General features: G+C 42.9%; 2 protein-coding genes across 7 annotated transcripts; one reads left to right on the forward strand and one right to left on the reverse strand.

Annotated features, from left to right (window-relative positions):
• The first annotated feature begins 596 nt into the window (after positions 1–596).
• Positions 597–12,318, forward strand: vwa5b2 (von Willebrand factor A domain containing 5B2). Of its 6 annotated transcripts, none has more exons than XM_058636598.1 (21): positions 597–676; positions 2,085–2,299; positions 2,522–2,728; positions 3,212–3,437; positions 3,546–3,703; positions 4,245–4,376; positions 4,442–4,566; positions 4,673–4,849; positions 4,958–5,068; positions 6,275–6,477; positions 7,273–7,387; positions 7,672–7,857; positions 7,947–8,160; positions 8,247–8,572; positions 8,901–9,561; positions 9,633–9,770; positions 10,021–10,149; positions 10,227–10,277; positions 10,671–10,782; positions 11,238–11,361; positions 11,535–12,318. In XM_058636598.1, the coding sequence occupies exons 2-21, from the start codon at positions 2,161–2,163 to the stop codon at positions 12,294–12,296; spliced, it is 4,296 nt and encodes a 1,431-aa protein (XP_058492581.1). In that variant the 5' UTR covers positions 597–676; positions 2,085–2,160; the 3' UTR covers positions 12,297–12,318. The 6 variants fall into 6 exon arrangements, with proteins under 6 accessions (XP_058492581.1, XP_058492590.1, XP_058492573.1 ...); XM_058636607.1 differs by having other exon boundaries at positions 599–676; positions 2,126–2,299; XM_058636590.1 differs by lacking the exon at positions 597–676 and having other exon boundaries at positions 1,942–2,299; positions 8,901–9,132; positions 9,226–9,561.
• Positions 12,319–12,806: 488 nt separating this feature from the next.
• On the reverse strand, positions 12,807–17,969 carry alg3 (ALG3 alpha-1,3- mannosyltransferase). Its single transcript, XM_058636629.1, has 9 exons — positions 17,758–17,969; positions 16,459–16,558; positions 15,879–16,026; positions 15,616–15,776; positions 15,333–15,453; positions 15,046–15,251; positions 14,144–14,221; positions 13,858–14,001; positions 12,807–13,768 (listed from the first exon to the last, which is right to left on the reverse strand). Exons 1-9 carry the CDS (start codon positions 17,936–17,938, stop codon positions 13,591–13,593), a joined length of 1,317 nt encoding a protein of 438 aa, XP_058492612.1. The 5' UTR covers positions 17,939–17,969; the 3' UTR covers positions 12,807–13,590.
• Positions 17,970–17,988: the final 19 nt, after the last annotated feature.

Below are 17,988 nucleotides of genomic sequence, written 5' to 3' on the forward strand. Positions count from 1 at the left end.
GCCTGCTGCTGCTGCTGCTGTCTGACTGACTGACTGACCGGTTAGGAGAAGCAGAACACAAGTCGCCGTCCCCCCTCCTCTCCTCCTCTCTCTGGCCATTAGCCATGAATTATGGTGCTGCTACCATCACAGCCAATTGTCTGGATGAGAAGCAGACTCTGCCTCACTCACCACTGTGTCGCTAGCTAGGATCGTAGTTTGTGATCAGCTCTGTGCTCCAGGTCAGAGCAGGTAAGCAGATGACGTTTTCACTTATCAGGAAAATAATGTGGGTTCGTGCCGGGCTGCATGTTGCTGAGATTTCACCAACATGCTCCATTCCAATTTATTAAAACTGCCCGACACTGAAAATACATGTCCTGTAATGACTTTTGGGTGTTTTATATGATAGATGTCACGTCATAAAATGATCTGTTATAGAAGGAAGACTGTCGTCATCCTCGATTTTGTGACTCTTAAAATTTGATTTGTGGAGAGAGAGAAAGAACGAGAAAGAGAGAGAGAGGCACAGGGATATGAGGGAGAGAGAGAGAGAGAGAGAGAGAGAGAACACTATTGGCTACCAGGAAAACTCCTATCATTGTGTCACTGGGAAACATGCAAGTAGATGTGATGGTGGAGTGATGCAGAGGCTGGACACAGAAGCAAGTGATCAGACACTGCATTGACCTGTACAGTAAGTGTCTCTGGATGTTTGTTTTTGTTTGTTCTCATGAGCTTTTAGTTGACATGGGGGGGGGGGGGTGGGGGGGGGGGGGGGGTCAGTGTTGCACAGAGCCAGAGTTTGCAAAGAGCCAGACAGAATAATTAAACCTTGCATAGCAAAAAAAAAATTTCCACTCTGTAAAAAAAAAAAAAAAAATGGAATAATAACTGCTTTAACTCCAATGCCAATCTGCCATTTACCCAAATGTGCTTTTGTATTCAATGTCTGGTCCAACCTGAACTTTATGTGTTTGTGTTTGACACACACATGAGCACAATTGGTGTAAATAATTAATTATCTCTCTCTGTACTGTAGTATGTGTCAGGTCCTACAGACGGCTGCAATGATGTACTTTTCCTTTTGTGTGTGTGTGTGTGTATTCTGACAGAAGCAGTTTGTCCCACTATAACAAACCAGGCATTTATTTGCCTCTCATGAGCTGAGAGCATGGTAACCAGATGGAGGCTGTTGATCTTGTTAGATAGGTAGACATGAACGCACTATTACCTGGATCCCAGTGAACACACACACACACACACAAATGCTCACATGATGTGCACACAAACACACAGGCATATGTTTATACACAAACGTTTACTCACTGGTGTGTTTTTTTTATTAGGTGGTCCATCATGAAGTGATGTTTTATACAACTTGAGTTACTGCTCTCAGTAGCTCTCAGTAGACCACACACTTCTAATTTGAATTCACATAACATGTGCAATATCAGTGAAATATCCTAAATGTGAACCCCTGTTTTAGATATTCTAGTTACACAATGTTTTATTTACAGTTTTATTGGGTTACTTTTATTTTATTGTTTTATTTCTTATATCTCCTGGTGTTTAGAATGCATGCTTACTGTCTCTTACATGTGTTTGTTTGTCCACTGCTGTAACATGCACGGTCCTATCTTAGGAAAATAGTTGACTTCCACACATCTTGTACAGTTAGAAAAGACCGTGGGTAAGAAAGAGTAAGACAGTAAGTTCACATTTATTCGCGTTCACATGGCGACTGCATATGCTAAGCTTGATGCATAGTTTAATCAGTGTTGACCTGTGATGTCAATGATTGACCAAGTCTCTAACTATTAGTGCCGGTTGCTAAGAGCCTAAGGAGCTAGTTTGGATACATGTCTAATGTGAGCTGATGTGCACATATGAATAAATATACATCTGGGAGGCATGACTGAATAATAATGCCAAAACAAGAGGACATTTTAAATGATTTATAATCGGTCAATCTGTTTTTTGTTTTTTTTTTGTTTGGCACAAGTTGATTCACAGAGATGACTGTGGTTGCTCACTGAACGTGAAATGAGAGAATTTAAATGCAGACTCACATATTCTTTTCTTTTCTTGTCCTGTCTGTTCAGACCTTTTCACTGGTCGTCTGTGTGCCTGTTTTCACATGCAGCCCTCACAGGTGAAGCTCGCTGGTATCCTGAAAAGATGGTGGGACTGAGAAACCGTTCTACATGGGAACCATTGCTCCTAAAGGCCTCGTGCATCAAGTCCTGTGCCAACGGCTGCTCGCTGGGCATCACTGCACAGCTCACCTATGCCAATGCTGACCTGGAGTCAGTAGAAGGTGAGTCATTGGATGTAATCCCTAGTGAGTGTATTTAAATTCCACATTAAAAAGCAAACAGTAATTAGGATCTGACTTTTTATTTTCTGATAAGCAGATGGTGGGGATAAACTATCTTCTATATTAAATCACATTCACTGAACATAAATATGAAATACAGCAGAGGCAAAGGTCTGAAATGATTGTCTTATGTGTCTACGATGTGCTGTCATGTACATGTAGGGGTGTTCGTTTACCCTCTCGGGGAAAGGGAGGTTGTCGTGGGCTTTGAGGCTTCCGTTGCTGGCCGACTAGTGGGTGTCCAGATAGAGAGTCGAGGGAAGCTGAAGGACTGCTGTTTGGACTGTTGCCCTGGATCTGGTCTTGAAACACACTGTCGGGAGTGGGGCTGTTGTGGAGGCTCCAGCCATGATATTCAATGTACCAATGGTAAGAAGAGAAAAATGTTTTTGTTATGACGTGGTAATATAATTATCTGACATACTTTAAGGACTTTTTTTTTTTTTTTTTTTTACTTACCAACAAATAAGTCCGGCCCCTTCTTTGATGGATATTGCTCGTGGACATTAGTCAATGCTTTTCTGTCCTCCAGACACTTGATCTTTACAAACCCCCAGACCTGATGAGGAATATCTGAAGAGGGATAAATTCACAGTCACGACCATCTGGATATATATGAAATGTCAACAATTAAAGATGCTTCATGCTTTCAGCTCAAATCAAAGTCAGCTGTTATTGCTTGTGGATTACGGTACGGTAGTGAGTTGAACAAATAAAGTACAAATCACACTAATTACTCAACTGTGGGAGACAACACACAGCCTACAATTATTTTTGATTTCAAAACAACATAGATTTTCTCCATTGTCTGCTTTATGTTGTTTAACAATGTAACTACATTATATTTTGCAGGGCATCTCATCCTGGATGAAGACCTTGAAAGAACCACCTTCATCGTGGGCACGGGCCTCATTAGCCCCATGGACATCGTGTCCATTGTCATAAGCACCACGCTCGAACTCCCCACGTTGGAAAATGGAGCGATCCACATCGTCTACCCGTCGTTACTCACTCCAGTTGTCACTGGTCAGATGACGTCAAGCAAGAGTGAAAATGGGGGGAAATTAGAGGAAACTGGGTATTTACGTCACCTCTATATGTGGCACCTTTAAGAAAATTAGATGCAATGTAGCCTGAATAGTTTTTTGTTTTGCTTATCAGTCTACTCTGTTCTCCTCCTCCTTAGAGCAACCAGCTGTTTCGGTGCCACCTCAGGAAAACAAGATCGAATCCTAGACTATGATCAGCAGTGTGCCCACGCCATCTTCACCAGTCCAGCTGCCAACCTGGCTCCGTATGAGCTCAACTTCCAGCTGCTTGTCAGAGGGGCCTGCCTGCTGGCCGGTGAATTCTTCTCAAATATGTTTGATTCAGCTATTGTGACGTTATTGGAATCAAAAACAGAGAGCACATACTTCTAATTTTCCCTTTAAATTCATCCAAGCCTTATAGAAAAAAAAACAAATTCTAGATCCAAAATCCTGCTAACAAACAAACAAGGCAACCAACAGAGATGATGGCGACATGCGGCCCACTACATGATATCATGTTATAATGAAAACATGGCCCACGACTACTCCACCTTATCATTTACTTAATTTTAAGTCTGCTTTTGTCTGTCTGCAGATCTATTTTGCCATCATTCCATATCAAATCAAACACTCTTACTTAGAAATTGTGTGAAATATCATCATGAATATCATTATTGCGATACCATGCGATCATTTTAAGATCGTATTGCCCACCTAATACTGAACAGTTGCTGTTGTTGTTGTTTTTAAGTCATTTGAGTTTGACGCCCCCTGGTCTAAAGTAATTAATACCTCACAAAAAATGTAAATGAAATTCTCTGCATTCTTTCTTTTCTGCCTAAACTGATTTTCAGGACTAGAGAGCCCCACTCACGCTCTGAGGGCAGACGCAGACCCCAGTGCCCAAAGTGCCTCAGCCACCTACATCACTCTGGCACAAGAACATCAATATGACAGACACATAGAGATCATTCTGCACCTCAGCGGTAAGTGTTTGCACTTCCTCTTCCTGTTTGTTTCTCTTTACTCACATTTATATTTTCACTCACAGAACCTCACAGCCCGTTGGTCATCTTAGAGAGAGGCAGACTCTCCTTCAGGCAGTATGAACAGCAGATGTGGTCCCGCCGCGATTTCATCCGCTGCGCCCGCAAAGATTCTGAACCCGAGAGGAAGGTTGCTGGATCCCATTTGTTTTTCACAGCTCATGCCTTTACAGATGCTGGACTTGATTGTTTTCTAGAGTGTGCTGAAAGACAGTGTGCCTATGTTTAACTTTCAGCTGGAGTTTGTAAGGAAGCGGTATCATAAGGACATTTTGAGCAGCCCGGTTTTGATGCTCAACTTCTGTCCTGACCTGCTGTGTGAACCTCCGGAGCTGCAGAAAGCCACCAGGGAGCTGCTGTTCCTCGTCGATCGCAGCGGCAGCATGAGTGGCACCAACATCCATCGTGTTAAGGTGATCTGCAGTGACCAAGAAACACACAAACATAAAAGTAGAGTTTAACTTTCAGATTTAGATGCATGGATGCATAAATAAGTCTCTTCCCCCCCCCCATTTCCACAGGAAGCCATGGTGGTGGCACTGAAGAGCATCCCCTCTGGCTCCATGCTCAACATTGTGGGATTTGGCACTACCATAAAGCCTCTGTTCACCTCCAGCAAGCTCTGCACTGATGTTAGCGTTACACAATGACCGAAAATAAGAATGTAGAATAATCTGAATCTGTCTTGTTTACATGACTAGCAGATAAAGAAGGTGGAAACTTTTATTATAGTAAAAGCACCACTATTTTGAGTAAAAGTACTAGTCTAAAAATGAAAAAAGTTACAAGTTACTTAGTTCCTTTTTTTTTTTAACAAGGTGAGGTTCTTTCTTGGGGACACAAATCTCACTATCCTTAAAAATGGGTCAAAGGTCACATATGCTTTAACTTTCTCACTCACCCAGGGACCTTCATTAACGCCAATTTTCTCAGTAATGGATGTGATTTAAAGGTGAAAATTACAAATTTTAAAAATGACTCAAACCTACTCAATTACAAAAATGCGAGTCCATATAATTTGTTACTTTCCACCTCTGTATTTCATGTAATGTACTGCAATATTCTATATTGCAATAATAAGTAGCAGTATTTTCACTCCACGTGAGAGTTGCAGGGGGCCAATGCCAATTTCAGCTGACATAGTGTGAAAGGCAGGGTACACGGGTCACCAGTCCATCACAGGGCCACATATACAGACAAACAACCATCCACTCTCACACCTATGGTCAATTTAGAGTGTTCAATTTACCTAATCCCCAAATCTGCATGTTTTTTGGAAAGTGGGAGGAAACCAGAGAACCCGCACAAAACCCACAGTATTTTCAGTGAAAGAAAATACATGGAGCATTTAAAGCAGGCCTCCTGAAAGCAGATGTTTTCCAACCATGTCGGACTATGCGTTCTGTTTTGTCCATTCTCTAATCAGGCAATAGGTCAGTTCCTTTGGTTGCCTTAGTAGCAGAGTATCAGGTTTTATCCAGACCAGGGCTTGGGAGAACAAACAGTCTTTCCACATACACCTCACCATATGGTGACCTTTCATGCACTTTTAGAGGCGCAGGAGACTTCGTTCCACCTCCTCTCCTGTCAGCCGTGTTTGTCCACGGTATGATTTATAGCCGTTTAAAGCCAGGTGCTAATGTGCGAATGTTTGCTCTGTCTTTATTGGAGAAGCGGCGATTACACTTTTTCGCCACACTCAGGATTATCGGGGTAGCTGATATGAAACAGTGAAGTGATGTTTGCACGGGACAGGTGTTCTTTGCTGACGCCTGCTTCTCCAGCCTGTACTGTAGCTCTGATTGCATCTCTTCTTTTCATCTTCTGCATGCAAACAGGTCACCCTTACGCAGGCATATGAATATGTCGAGAGGATGAGGGCGGATATGCGAGGCACCAACCTCCTGGGGGCGCTGTCCTGGGTGTACCAGCAGCCGATGCAGCGCTCATATCCTCGCCAGGTTTTCATCATTACAGATGGATCCATTGGTAATGTAGCCAAAGTGCTGGAGTTGGTCCGCAGAAACACGTGCACTAGCAGGTATGAAGTCCCAACACGCAACTGGCTTTTAGATATTTAACTCATGGGAAACCCATGTGTGAAGAGTGGCACAGAGGGGAATCAGGAGGGGTCCTTCAGCAATCAGTCGTTAGTTGTAACACCCAGTTAACAAAGATTTATTCTTTGGCTGGGATGTAATGGGACATTAAATCACTGAGAGTGCTCAGGGAAGCAGAGAGGATGGAGTGCAGTGAGTGTGGGCAGAGTGAGGTGATAAATATATGACACAGACTCAGCGTGAGGGCAGAGATGAGACAAGACGGAATCAGAGGGAGAGGGAACACGAGCAAACGGGGATTTCGAGAAAGTGAGAGCAAAGCACTAGGTCTGAGGTACAGTATGTTTCAGCCACGCCCAGTAATCCTGTTAAGTGCACTCCTCTGCAGTGAGAGTCCCGCCCCTCGGATTTTCCCCAGACCCTTCAGCAATGCACAATTACTTCATTTATGCTTCATTAGTATTCTCCTGTTGAACTGACTTTCCCCACTGTATTTTGGCTGTCCCGCAGTGTGTATAACCGTATTTCTTCCTCAGTCCACATCCATTTGTTCCATTTCTATCCTCTTATTCGTAGTGTACTAACAGTATGAAGCAGTCACAGACACATTATAAGGTCTAAGCCTTTTTTCAAACTCAAAAAATGAAGCAAATGGCAATGGCTTGTGACCACCGCAAAGAAAACAACACACAAAGACGCCTATAAATTAGTAACTTGTGCTTGATGTGTTTAAAATGATTATATACTTATGGTGATATATCATATCACCTCTGCAGATGCTTTGGTTTGGGCCTTGGTCCTCGAGCCTGCAGGCGTCTCCTGCAGGGCGTTGCCAAATTAACAGGGGGGACGACAGAGTTCTTGGATGAGGAGGAGAGACTCCAGCCCAAGGTCAGCAGCTCTGCAACACTGCCACCTACTGGAGAAAGTTATGAAGTGTAGAACAATTATTGGCACCAGACTCAAAGATGTTCATAAATGATCAAATTATGTACACAGAGTAATCAGTATCTTTAAAAAAAAGTATTGTAAAACGACAAGTTATCTTAGCCATTTCTTGAGAGAATTAGCACTTTAGATTCAGTTGTATTAGAGAATTTTCAATTATAGAACGTGAATTATTAATAATCAAAGAAAATGGAGTGTAAACTGCCGTGACTAATCTTGCGTTTCAGTTAATCAAGTCCTTGAAAAAGGCCTTTGAACCTGTGCTCACTGACCTGCGGATTGACTGGTACTTGCCAGAAAACATGGAGGCTCTTCTTTCGCCCAATGAAATCCCTCCGCTCTATGCTGGGAATTGCCTAATTGGATACTGTACCCTGTATGATATGACAGGTTTCAAAGCAAAAAGGACAGAGGTATATTACATTTTTTTTGTGTAACAGAAAGTATGTCTGTGTGTGTCAGTATGAGAAACTATATTTCTGAACAGGATCATATTTTACAGACACCTGGTCAAGGCTATAAAGGTGTTTATCGTGGCTCCACTGGGTCCGTTTTTGGACAATCGACCGATGAGCTTTCACCTCCTACCTCCGAACTAATGCCTGTGGTGACGTGTGCAGATGGCACTGACTTAGAGGAGGCACTGAGGGAAATTTCAAGAGAGATATCCTCTGAATTCTCTTGCGCCAAAGACACAGACCCTGGAATCAGCCCAGGTCAGTCACTCATTAGCGGAGCTTCCATTTGCAGACTGGTCACTTCCTGGCATTGTAAATAACAAAGTGGTGTTCGCCCACTTTAGGTGTAGACCTGGACTGGTCCAGTGATGTGAGGAGGAGGATCCAGGAGAGCTCTTACATCCAGGAGCAGTATGTCCTCACTCGCTGCTCCCTCAGTAGTGAGCGGAGTCTACACACACAGTCCCACTCACTCATACCCGCCTCGTCAAACACTGACTCAGCAGCAGGCGGTGACCCTCGGTCCTCCGGTTCAGTGCTGGATACAGGGTCTCTACCCCAAGGCCTTGAGGAGATGCCCACTCCAGAACAGAGGTCATCCTTGTCTCGCTGGGCAGACTCAGGATGGCAGCAAAACCTCTCCGTTTTTCCTGATAATGGAGCAAAAAAGGTGACATTTACTGTAAAAATGCTTCTTTGGAGTTGTGTAACTTAATGTTATGAAAAGGTACATGACCAAAGACCTATACTTGAAAATGCTACCTACATAACACCAACAATGTTGCAGATGAAAATTTAAGTCATGATTTTATTAACCCACATCACAAACCAGAATACACTGAAAGCAAGAATGGAAAATTGTACAACTCTACCTGCTGTGGTATTTGACTCAGGTGGAGACAATGTAGGAGACTGAGCTGTAGGAAACCCCAAAATGAAATCCACAAACTGGGTTTTGAAGAGTCTGACATGCTCGATGTTCTCTTCTCTGAAACCAGAGTGTGCGTCTGGATAGTGGTGAGGAGTGTCGAAAGAGACAAAAAGCTCTGGCCCGTTCAACCATGGCCGCACGGAGTTTCTCCTCCCCACAGGGTGAGTTGGAGATGCATCGCCTACGGCGAGCTCTGGAGAGAGTCTCCTTTGACCAAACGCTGGGAGGCCGACTGGAAGAAAGTGACGGGGAGACAAAGCCCCCGTCAACGATGTCCCGCAGAAGCCTCACCGACTCTAGTAAGATGCTACCAAGAAAACCAGGATTACTGTCTGCATACTATTCTCCCTGCAACAGGTTTCTGTCCCTCACGTCTTCACTCTCACCCTCAGATGGTCTCCTGTTCCCCGCCTCTCCTTTGGACTGGGACAGCTTCACAGATCCAGAGTATCTCTTCACTGCTGCTCACCCAGAGGATCCCCCTCCAGGTCAGTGCCGCTCACTCATTCACGGCATGCTCGGTGGCAGGCCTGTGTCATGGGAGGTGACTGTTGACCTGGGTCACCTCTGGACTTCTGAGGACCAGGAGACACCAGAGGCTGAGGGAGGGAGAGGTGGAGGTGGAAGACGAGAGGAGCCATGGGAAGAGATAATTCACCAACTGACGGCTCGTTCAGTGATAAGAGACTTTGAGAAAATGGCAGAGAAGGAGAGTGACAGTGGACATGGTGAGGTTTTACCGACGATTTCTTTCACTGACTGGTGTATCTGTACTTAACTTCTCTTTTTTTGTTTTAAGGGTCAGCTAAGCGATATCGTATGAAAGCTATCCAGACCAGCAAGCACTGTAACATCATCTGCATGTACACGGCCTTCACTACTACTGACAGCAACCTCAACAAGGGCCTGCCAGACAGCATGGACGTCAAAAACACAGGTGTGTTGCCAGCACATTTTTCAAGGGAATTCAACCAGTTCTTCAAGAAGTTAAAGTTTGCTTCTTTTGAAGGGTGTTTTCTGATTAAATGACCATAATGAGGTCTAGGAAGTCTACTATACTATACATGACCACACTTAAACTATTTAAGCTAATACAAATACAAAGCCTGCTCTTACCCTCTAATAAGTAAATAAAATGTAGAGATATGACTGCAAGTTTACCATTTGAATCTGTTTTTCTACTGTAGGGATGCATTTGGGGAACAGGTGGAGTTCCCAGTCAAGCAGTCGCAGGCAGCGAGCTTATTCTGCAGGTTTGGGCAGAAGGCGTTCCAGCAGAGACAGTGAAGAGATGGAGGACACCTGGAACTCCACAGGTAAACAGACTGAATTATACTAACACCCATATTTGCTGTTAACACTTTAGGTCATCGACAATCTTTGTATCTCTCAGACAGAGATGACACTCCTGCCTCTCCCTGTAGCCTTACATCCTGGGACGCTAGTAAGTATTGCTGTCGACTTAGTCAGAGAAAACACGCCAGTGCAGCATTAGTCCCATGGTTAGAGGCATCTAAAGAGAGCTGGGTCTGTGTGGAAGAAAAACACATCAGTATTCCCTGAGGTAGTTCTTTGACATAGTTCTAAAACAACCTCTTTGAATGTGCAGATTTCTGTGGTTTATATACCAAGGTTTGGAGGTGTGAGACCCAAAGACTGCAACAGAGGTGCACTGAGATGGGGGATTGAATTTGTAATCTTCAACAACAAGATCCATGACAATTCCTTTTGTAATTTGGGTGAACTAAGCCTTTCAATCCAGTCAGGAAACATCACTTTATAACTGCTGCTAATGAAACAATGCTGTTAAACGTTGTATTCCATGTCGTTGTCTCAGATACAGGGGGTAATGTCCACTCTGCTACAGCCCCAGCAATAGCAGGTGCCTCATACACTCGCTCACAGCGATCAATAGAGAGCAAGTCAATGGAGAGCTTCTTTGGCACCAGGTAAAGACGACTTTCACATTTAATTACAATGATAATAAAAAATGAGGCTTGTAAATGTAGAACCCGATGAGTCGCCTTCACCGAGGAGGTTGTTTTTGCCAGTGTTCGTTTGTGTGTTTGCAAGCAGCGTAACTCAAAAACTTAAAAATTCATTTAGATTAATTTTTATCGGGATGTAGATTATGGCCTTTGAATGAAAACTACAAAGAGAGAGAGGGAGCGCTTTCTCTAGTTTTTACACATACAAGTATTTATTATTGTTCTTTCAATGATGAGCCTGCAATTTTGGTGCAAGTATTTGTCTCTTTGAACATCCAGTGTCACGTAGATTTTTCAGTAGCAGTGATTGATCTCAAAAACGATGTGTTTATTTTGTGTCTGTGTGTCTAAATTCCAATGTAGATATACAGTACGTATCCAAATGCAAAAACACATTTCCATTCAACATATTCCAGGTTCCCACTCGGCAGACTCAGGTCTTCTTTTTCATCAGGAAAGCAGATTCCTCTCAAGTCCCACTGTCTGTCTGCAGAGACAGAGAAACAACCTGAAACGGAGGCCCCAGACTACCTGCCTCTGGTGAGCAATACAGGCATAGTTACTTCATTATTTTTATAAAACAAACAAGGTCTACTGGTCTTGGGAACCCTATACTGTAAAGGCATCTGTGCAGCGTTACTGATCTATAGAGAGCAAACATGGATACTATACTGCCACTGTAATACTGTAATGTCTGTCTGGTGCGTCATCAGGTGCGCCTGCAGCTGGCATCAGGAGCCTTTCTGTTGACGGCGATCTACTCAGAATGTGTCCAGATACCAGTGGACCGCCTAAAAAGGGCTTCACCCTACAGCCTCCACCGCCGCAGCCTCAGCCCACCTTTCCGGTCTACATCTCCCAGTGCTCCATCTTTATCCACCTCCTCAAAGCCCTTTGTTACTCCCTCCAGTCACCATGTTACCTATTCTCCTTCCTCCTCCTTTCTCGCCAAGTCACCTGCACCTTCTTTCCACCACACTCCAGACAGCACTCCCCTGATGCTGGAGCCAAGGCTTCGCCGAAGACACCTGTCTGACCGAGAGCCCGTCACGTCACATCCGGACCTCCCCAGCTTGGAGGAGGGCTCTCTGGAGGAATCAACTGGCCTCTACCAGAGCCAGAGGTACGGCCAAGCAGACAGTGGTCGTGGATCGGAGACAGATGTGTGTGAATGCTCTTCAATAGAGCCTGCTGACCTTCAGGTGAGCTGCCAGTTGGCTCAAGACGACATAGAGGGCTCGAGCTGGGCCACAGCCGTGGCGCTGGCGTGGCTCGAGCACCGCTGTGCTGGCTTCTTCATGGAGTGGGAACTGGTTGCAGCAAAAGCAGACTTCTGGCTGCGCTGTCAGGAGCTGCCCGAAGGAGTGGACCTGGCGGGTCTGAAAGGAGCTGCCAGACAGCTGTTCCTGCTGCTACGCCACTGGGATGAGAACATCAAACTCAACATGCTGTGTTATAATCCCAATAACATGTGAGACAACCATGTGAAAACTCGAGACAGATCAGATTTACATATACTCATTTGTTGCTTATGATAGCAACTCCAAAGTAGTGCTGCCTTTACAGTGGAAATGGAAATCTTGTCTTTTATCTGCAGGGTCCACTAACCCCATAAACTTTTAATATTGTGTTGCACATGAAAAATGTTACTGACGTAGGATTTTTATCAATATGACAAAACAATCCCTGACATAGCATCAACCAAGAGGCCTTTTGTTATACTCATGATTTATGCAATCACAAGAATGCCTTGATCACCCGAAGGAGCGTTTGTAGTCTCAGTTTTAGCTTTCAGTCTAATCACATTCATGGAGAGTCGGATGGAAACAATTCTCATTATCAGGGATAATTTGATAAACTATTGAAAGACTACTTTAATGAACCGATTGTTGGGAAAATAATAATAAAAAATCATGCTGGAATTTAACTTGTCGTGACGCTTAACAAACCCATGTGTTAAAAAGAAGCAGCGAATAGCAAGTAGGTGAAGTGATATCTCTGTTTATTATAAAATATTATACTTCCGTTTCAGTCAACTGCTACTTTTTCACATTACATGCACTTATGTGCTGATGGGTGTAGGGGGCACTCAGAACATAGGACGACTGTTATGTAACAATTCAGAATAGACAAAAAGCAGCTTTGTTTTCCACATTTGTGTAAAAAGATCAACTAGTGGAAAACCTTTTTGGCCTTGTACTGGAGAAGAGTGATATAACTGTGATAAATGGAAATGCCACTAGCTAATGTTTGATGGACTACAATAAGTATGGGATATGTATTACATTCTTCAACATTCACTGCTTTTTAATATTACGTAAAACAATAATAATCGCCCATTAAATGGCTGATTAATACTAGAATATCCACAGAAAAGGAAGAAAAAAAAAAAAGACCAGACCAGACCAGTTATGGTCAAACTGTAGTATTAACCCCCTAAGCTAAAATATATTCCAAGTAATAATTTTTTGCCACAAATAGTAATTCCTTCTCCACTCCCATCAACTGGAAAATGAAACCTGAGAATCCATATGTTCTTTTTCTTTTTACCTCTTGTGCAAGAGACAGCTACATCCCATTTTCATTTGTCTGCAGACGAAAATCCACATTTACTTTTAGCAGTGAGCTGAGCTGAGAAGCAACAAATGGCTCCTGTTATTCTCTACCTCCGTGACCTCCCTCTGAGGGTCAGAGAGAAGGGAAGCGGGTGTGACGGCTCTCAGCAGCTGATTTGACCATTCACGACGTCCAGTCCGATCGGGCCGACCCTCACTTGCGTTTGTCTTTGACGGGCGCCTGTTGTTTTTCTGCCGGAGCTGAACACAGAGGCGGAGCCAGCCACAGACAGAGGAGAATGATGAGGTGGCAGACGTGGAGAGCAGCTGAGCTGCCATTGGTGGAGGGGTATGTGTTCCATGAAAGCTCGATCAAACCCAGGATCAGCACCCTGAACACGAGGATGAAAAAAATATAGATAGGGTTACATAAGTCTAACTGTTTCAATATGGCTGTAATGTGTGACAGTGTTCCTGTTACCTGAGCAGATGGGCCAGCTTCTTGACTCCTCCACTCCAGAGCAGGTATGGTAGCGTGTGGAAGTACCAGACATAGAACTGATAGTGCAGCGAACGACTGAAGCACATGCCAACGAAGTTAGAAGTGAACAAAATCAGCACTATCTGTGCTCAACTGTTAAGGTCCCACACAGACCCATTGAATAGCAGCGGTATCATTCATTCATTAATTAGCTGGCAAATATCATATAGACATGTTAGATAATAACAATAATCTTCAGAATATATTCAAATGGTACAGAAGGATATGATCCACTGTGCTCTGCTGAGGTGGGGTTTTCCTCTTGCTTGGGTCCTTGAAAAGCTCAAAGATGCTTTCTCCTGGCCTGATAAGACAGACAGAACATTTACCTGGCATCAATATTCATGATTTAACTCTTAACTGCTAATCTGGCTGCATTGTGTAATTTATGTCAATTTAAGCTGTGTATTTTAGCATTGTGTGAATTCATTTAACAATGGTTTAAGTCTAAGGGACACTGGTTTACGGTTCAGGTCCTACTTGGAGAAGCCGAGTGATTTTGTGACCATGGGAAGTTAGAGATCTGATCGAATGGCTAGGACATGTGGAGTCCCTCAGGGGTTGACTCTTGGACCCCATCTATTTAGCTTATATATGCTAGAGGATAAAGCGGTAGATAGTGGATGGATGGATGGATGGATGCTGCCTTTGGGTAAAATTCTGCAGAAATCTAACATTGACAATCATAGTTATGCAACTGACATGCACATATATCTGGCACTGTCCCCAGATGACTACAGTCCAGTGCCCTTTAATCATGAGATCAACTATGAGTACATGGAAAAACAGTTTTAAAGCTACAACCTGTTATTTTGTACAATTGTGCATGAGTGAGGTCACAAAAAGTCAGAATAGAGCGATGCTGAAAGTGCCAATTTTAACATTTTTGGTGGCATTTCATTGACAAAAGCAGTGCCAAAATGTGTTATTTAAACTCAACAGTAGTTTGTCACATTGTCTGTAGGCATGCTGTCAGTAGAGTGACAAAGGTAAAAAAAAAAAGTAACACACAACAGAAGAGCAGCACTCGAACACAACTTCAGGGTCGATGTCATCAAATGTGTTCCATAGTAAAACAAAGTTTAACTCCTGATTTGTGAACCTGAACATGTGAAAAATCCATCTCACCTCTTCCACCGGCGGAAAGCAAAGAGCAGAAGAGTCAGCAGGTGGGCAGCCAGCAGGAATAAGTGAAAGTAGCGATTCAAGAAGAGCCATTCTGGCAGGAAGCGCCAGTTCACAGTCCACTTAAAAATGAACTGACGGCCAAGATCAAAAGCCCGGCTCACATAACCAACTGGATTATCCAAGAGGAAAGGCAGGCCCAGCAAAACCTGAAATATCAAGAAAGAAGAGTCCATTTAGATTTGTAAATAAAAAAGACTTTTAATGTTTGTATTAAATGGGACACTTACTTGTATTGCTGCACACAGAGAAAGTTTTGGTATTGTCCTGATAAGACCAAACTCAGATAAGAGGAGGAAAAGTAGCCCAGGGGCAAAAAGAAGCACGTTCATTTTTACAGACACTGCTAAACTGTCAGAAAGAGAAGAAGACTGGAGTTGTAATTTCATGATGTAACGCATGGCAAAGATCTCATAATTAAGATTTGTAAAGGAATACATGACTTCTGTGAACACATTACACTTAAATAACAGGGGGAGACATAAGAAGCTGTATTACAGAGACCACACTTGCCTGTAGAGGCCACAGCCCAGGGTCCAGTATCCATCCATGAAGAGGTTGACGGCTGCAAACAGCAGCATCATTGCCACTGGGTCATTAAAGAGACGCAGCACAAAGATGGAGTGGATCCTATAGGAGGCACAACACACAAAGAAGAACACGTAGGGAGGAACCTGTAGAGGAAAAGGAACAAAACTCATACAAAGATAAAGAGCGCAGTCTAATGAAAAGATAGGATATAAACACTTTGCAGAATAGTGTCACCACAGACTGACCTTCTTAGTGCGGTAGTATATTCTGAAGACGAACAGCAGCGTGATGACATAGAATCCAGCAAAAATGTACTGAGCCAGACGAATGTTTGTGCCGTGGCTGGTGATGTAATAAAGAGCTGTAAAGATGTAGACAAAGCCAGCCGGGTACCTGCAACGACAAGGAGCTCATTTATCCCAGACTCCACCACCAATGTTTACATCCAACTACATGATGGATCATCTATCGTTTTCTTCATGAGCATAGTGCTGGTGCCTGTTCAGCAAATCCTATGGATAATCAAACATTATCCATTGGATTTGCTAACTAATCTCTTGTTAACTTTTCTATGCTTTAACTTAGCAACATTTCTGACTTACAGACTCAGCCACAAGTGGCTAATATTTTATTTCAGTTTTTTGTAAATCCCTCAACAGGTGGAAAGATTAGTTAAAATTTGTGTTTGGCTTGTTACCAAACTCAAAAGCCTTGGTGTTATTTGTAAAAACGGCTTCACTGCATCATAGTTTTGATGCTTTTTTCTTCAGTTCACATGATGGCAAGAACACAATTATGAATAGGAGAAGAACCATAGAAACTTACACCAAGGGACCTGTGTCTCCTTTGAGCTGAGTGTAGTCGTAGGTGCCATTGATGACGCCTTCTACTTCATCCATGTAGGCTTTCCAATCTATTTCAGTGTCTGTAAGAATATGAACCAGACACCATGAATGATGAGGAAGGTTACCTAATAATTAAACAATCATTACTAATACTACTAGTTACTATTATTACATTTGTTTATGAAATATTGTAAAAAATTACAAAATCCATGGACACCAATAACCCAGCACTTCTGACTTCGGACAGTTGCACTCTCTGAATGCTTCTGCAAGGTTTGAATTTGACAATTACATGTACTTAAATATCCCATTCATTGAATTCCCATTTACATGAGCACTGTCCAATATATATAGCCTATAGTGACACAACATTACATTATGGCTTGATTAATGATTACTAAATTAATCGTCAACAATTTTGATACTTGAAAAATCGGTTTGGGTATTTTTTTCAAGAATTGAAACAAGTTTCTCTTGATTTTCCAGCTTCTTACATGTGATTTCTTTCTGGTTGCTTTGCTCCATATGACAAAATCATTAAAACAGAATCATTTTGGTTTGGGGACAAAACATGTAATTGAGAACGTCATCATTTCCAGGTTTGAGAAACCAAAGGATGACTTCATTAATCGAGAAAAGAATTGGCAGATTCATCGATTAAAGTCAATCTTGATTATTCGTTGCCCAAATGTTCAAAATTTGATACGACATTTAAAAAACCAAAAATGCGGAGTTACCTATGCCTATACGGAGTAAGCACTTGAGTCGGTTAACATGCAAATAAAAAGTCAAATGTTTACTTGCTTCCATTCTATTAATATTTTTGTTTTATATAGCTGTTACTTAAATAGTTTTCTTAGAAGAGACAGCAGAAAAAAAAGGCAATGTAAAAACAACCACAAACTAAAATAGAAACAACAATAAAGAATGATCTGGCAATGAATGTTCTTGAACGTTTTGGCTGCAGTCCTGAAGTGTGGATTTGTCGAATAAATAATGTCATTAAAGGCATTCGAAGGCTTATTAATAAACTGTAATAACGTAGCGGTGTTAAAAAAAAATAGCTTTACTTGCATGAAATTTGAAAACTAGCGAGGAACGCTACTTAATGCCAGCACGGGGCAGACAACTGTACGTGCTTATGCAAAGACAGTACATTTACTATGACAGGTGGCATCGTAAGTTACAGGGTTGGCTAGTGCTAGCCACTTAGCGGGGGGGCTCGTTGAGAAAGGCGAAAAAACAGCCTAGCATGCTAACTAGCCGCGCATCTACTTACATGCTACTTTTTGTATGACCCACACATTGATCGCGATTTCCAGGAACCACAGAACTGAGACGACCAGAAACGTGTATTCCGTTTTGAAGAGGACCAAATGTTTGTCCTGCCACAGAGAGTGAAGCTTCCCCCACAGTTGGGAAGGGGAGCCGGGGGACTTTCTCCGGACACCTCCTGCCATCTCGGCGGCAGATAGACGAACGCGGAGAGAAGCCACAACGAGCATGCGCT

The sequence above is a fragment of the Solea solea genome, chromosome 1 (genome assembly GCF_958295425.1).
Source record: "Solea solea chromosome 1, fSolSol10.1, whole genome shotgun sequence".
NCBI classification, from domain to species: Eukaryota; Metazoa; Chordata; class Actinopteri; order Pleuronectiformes; family Soleidae; genus Solea; species Solea solea.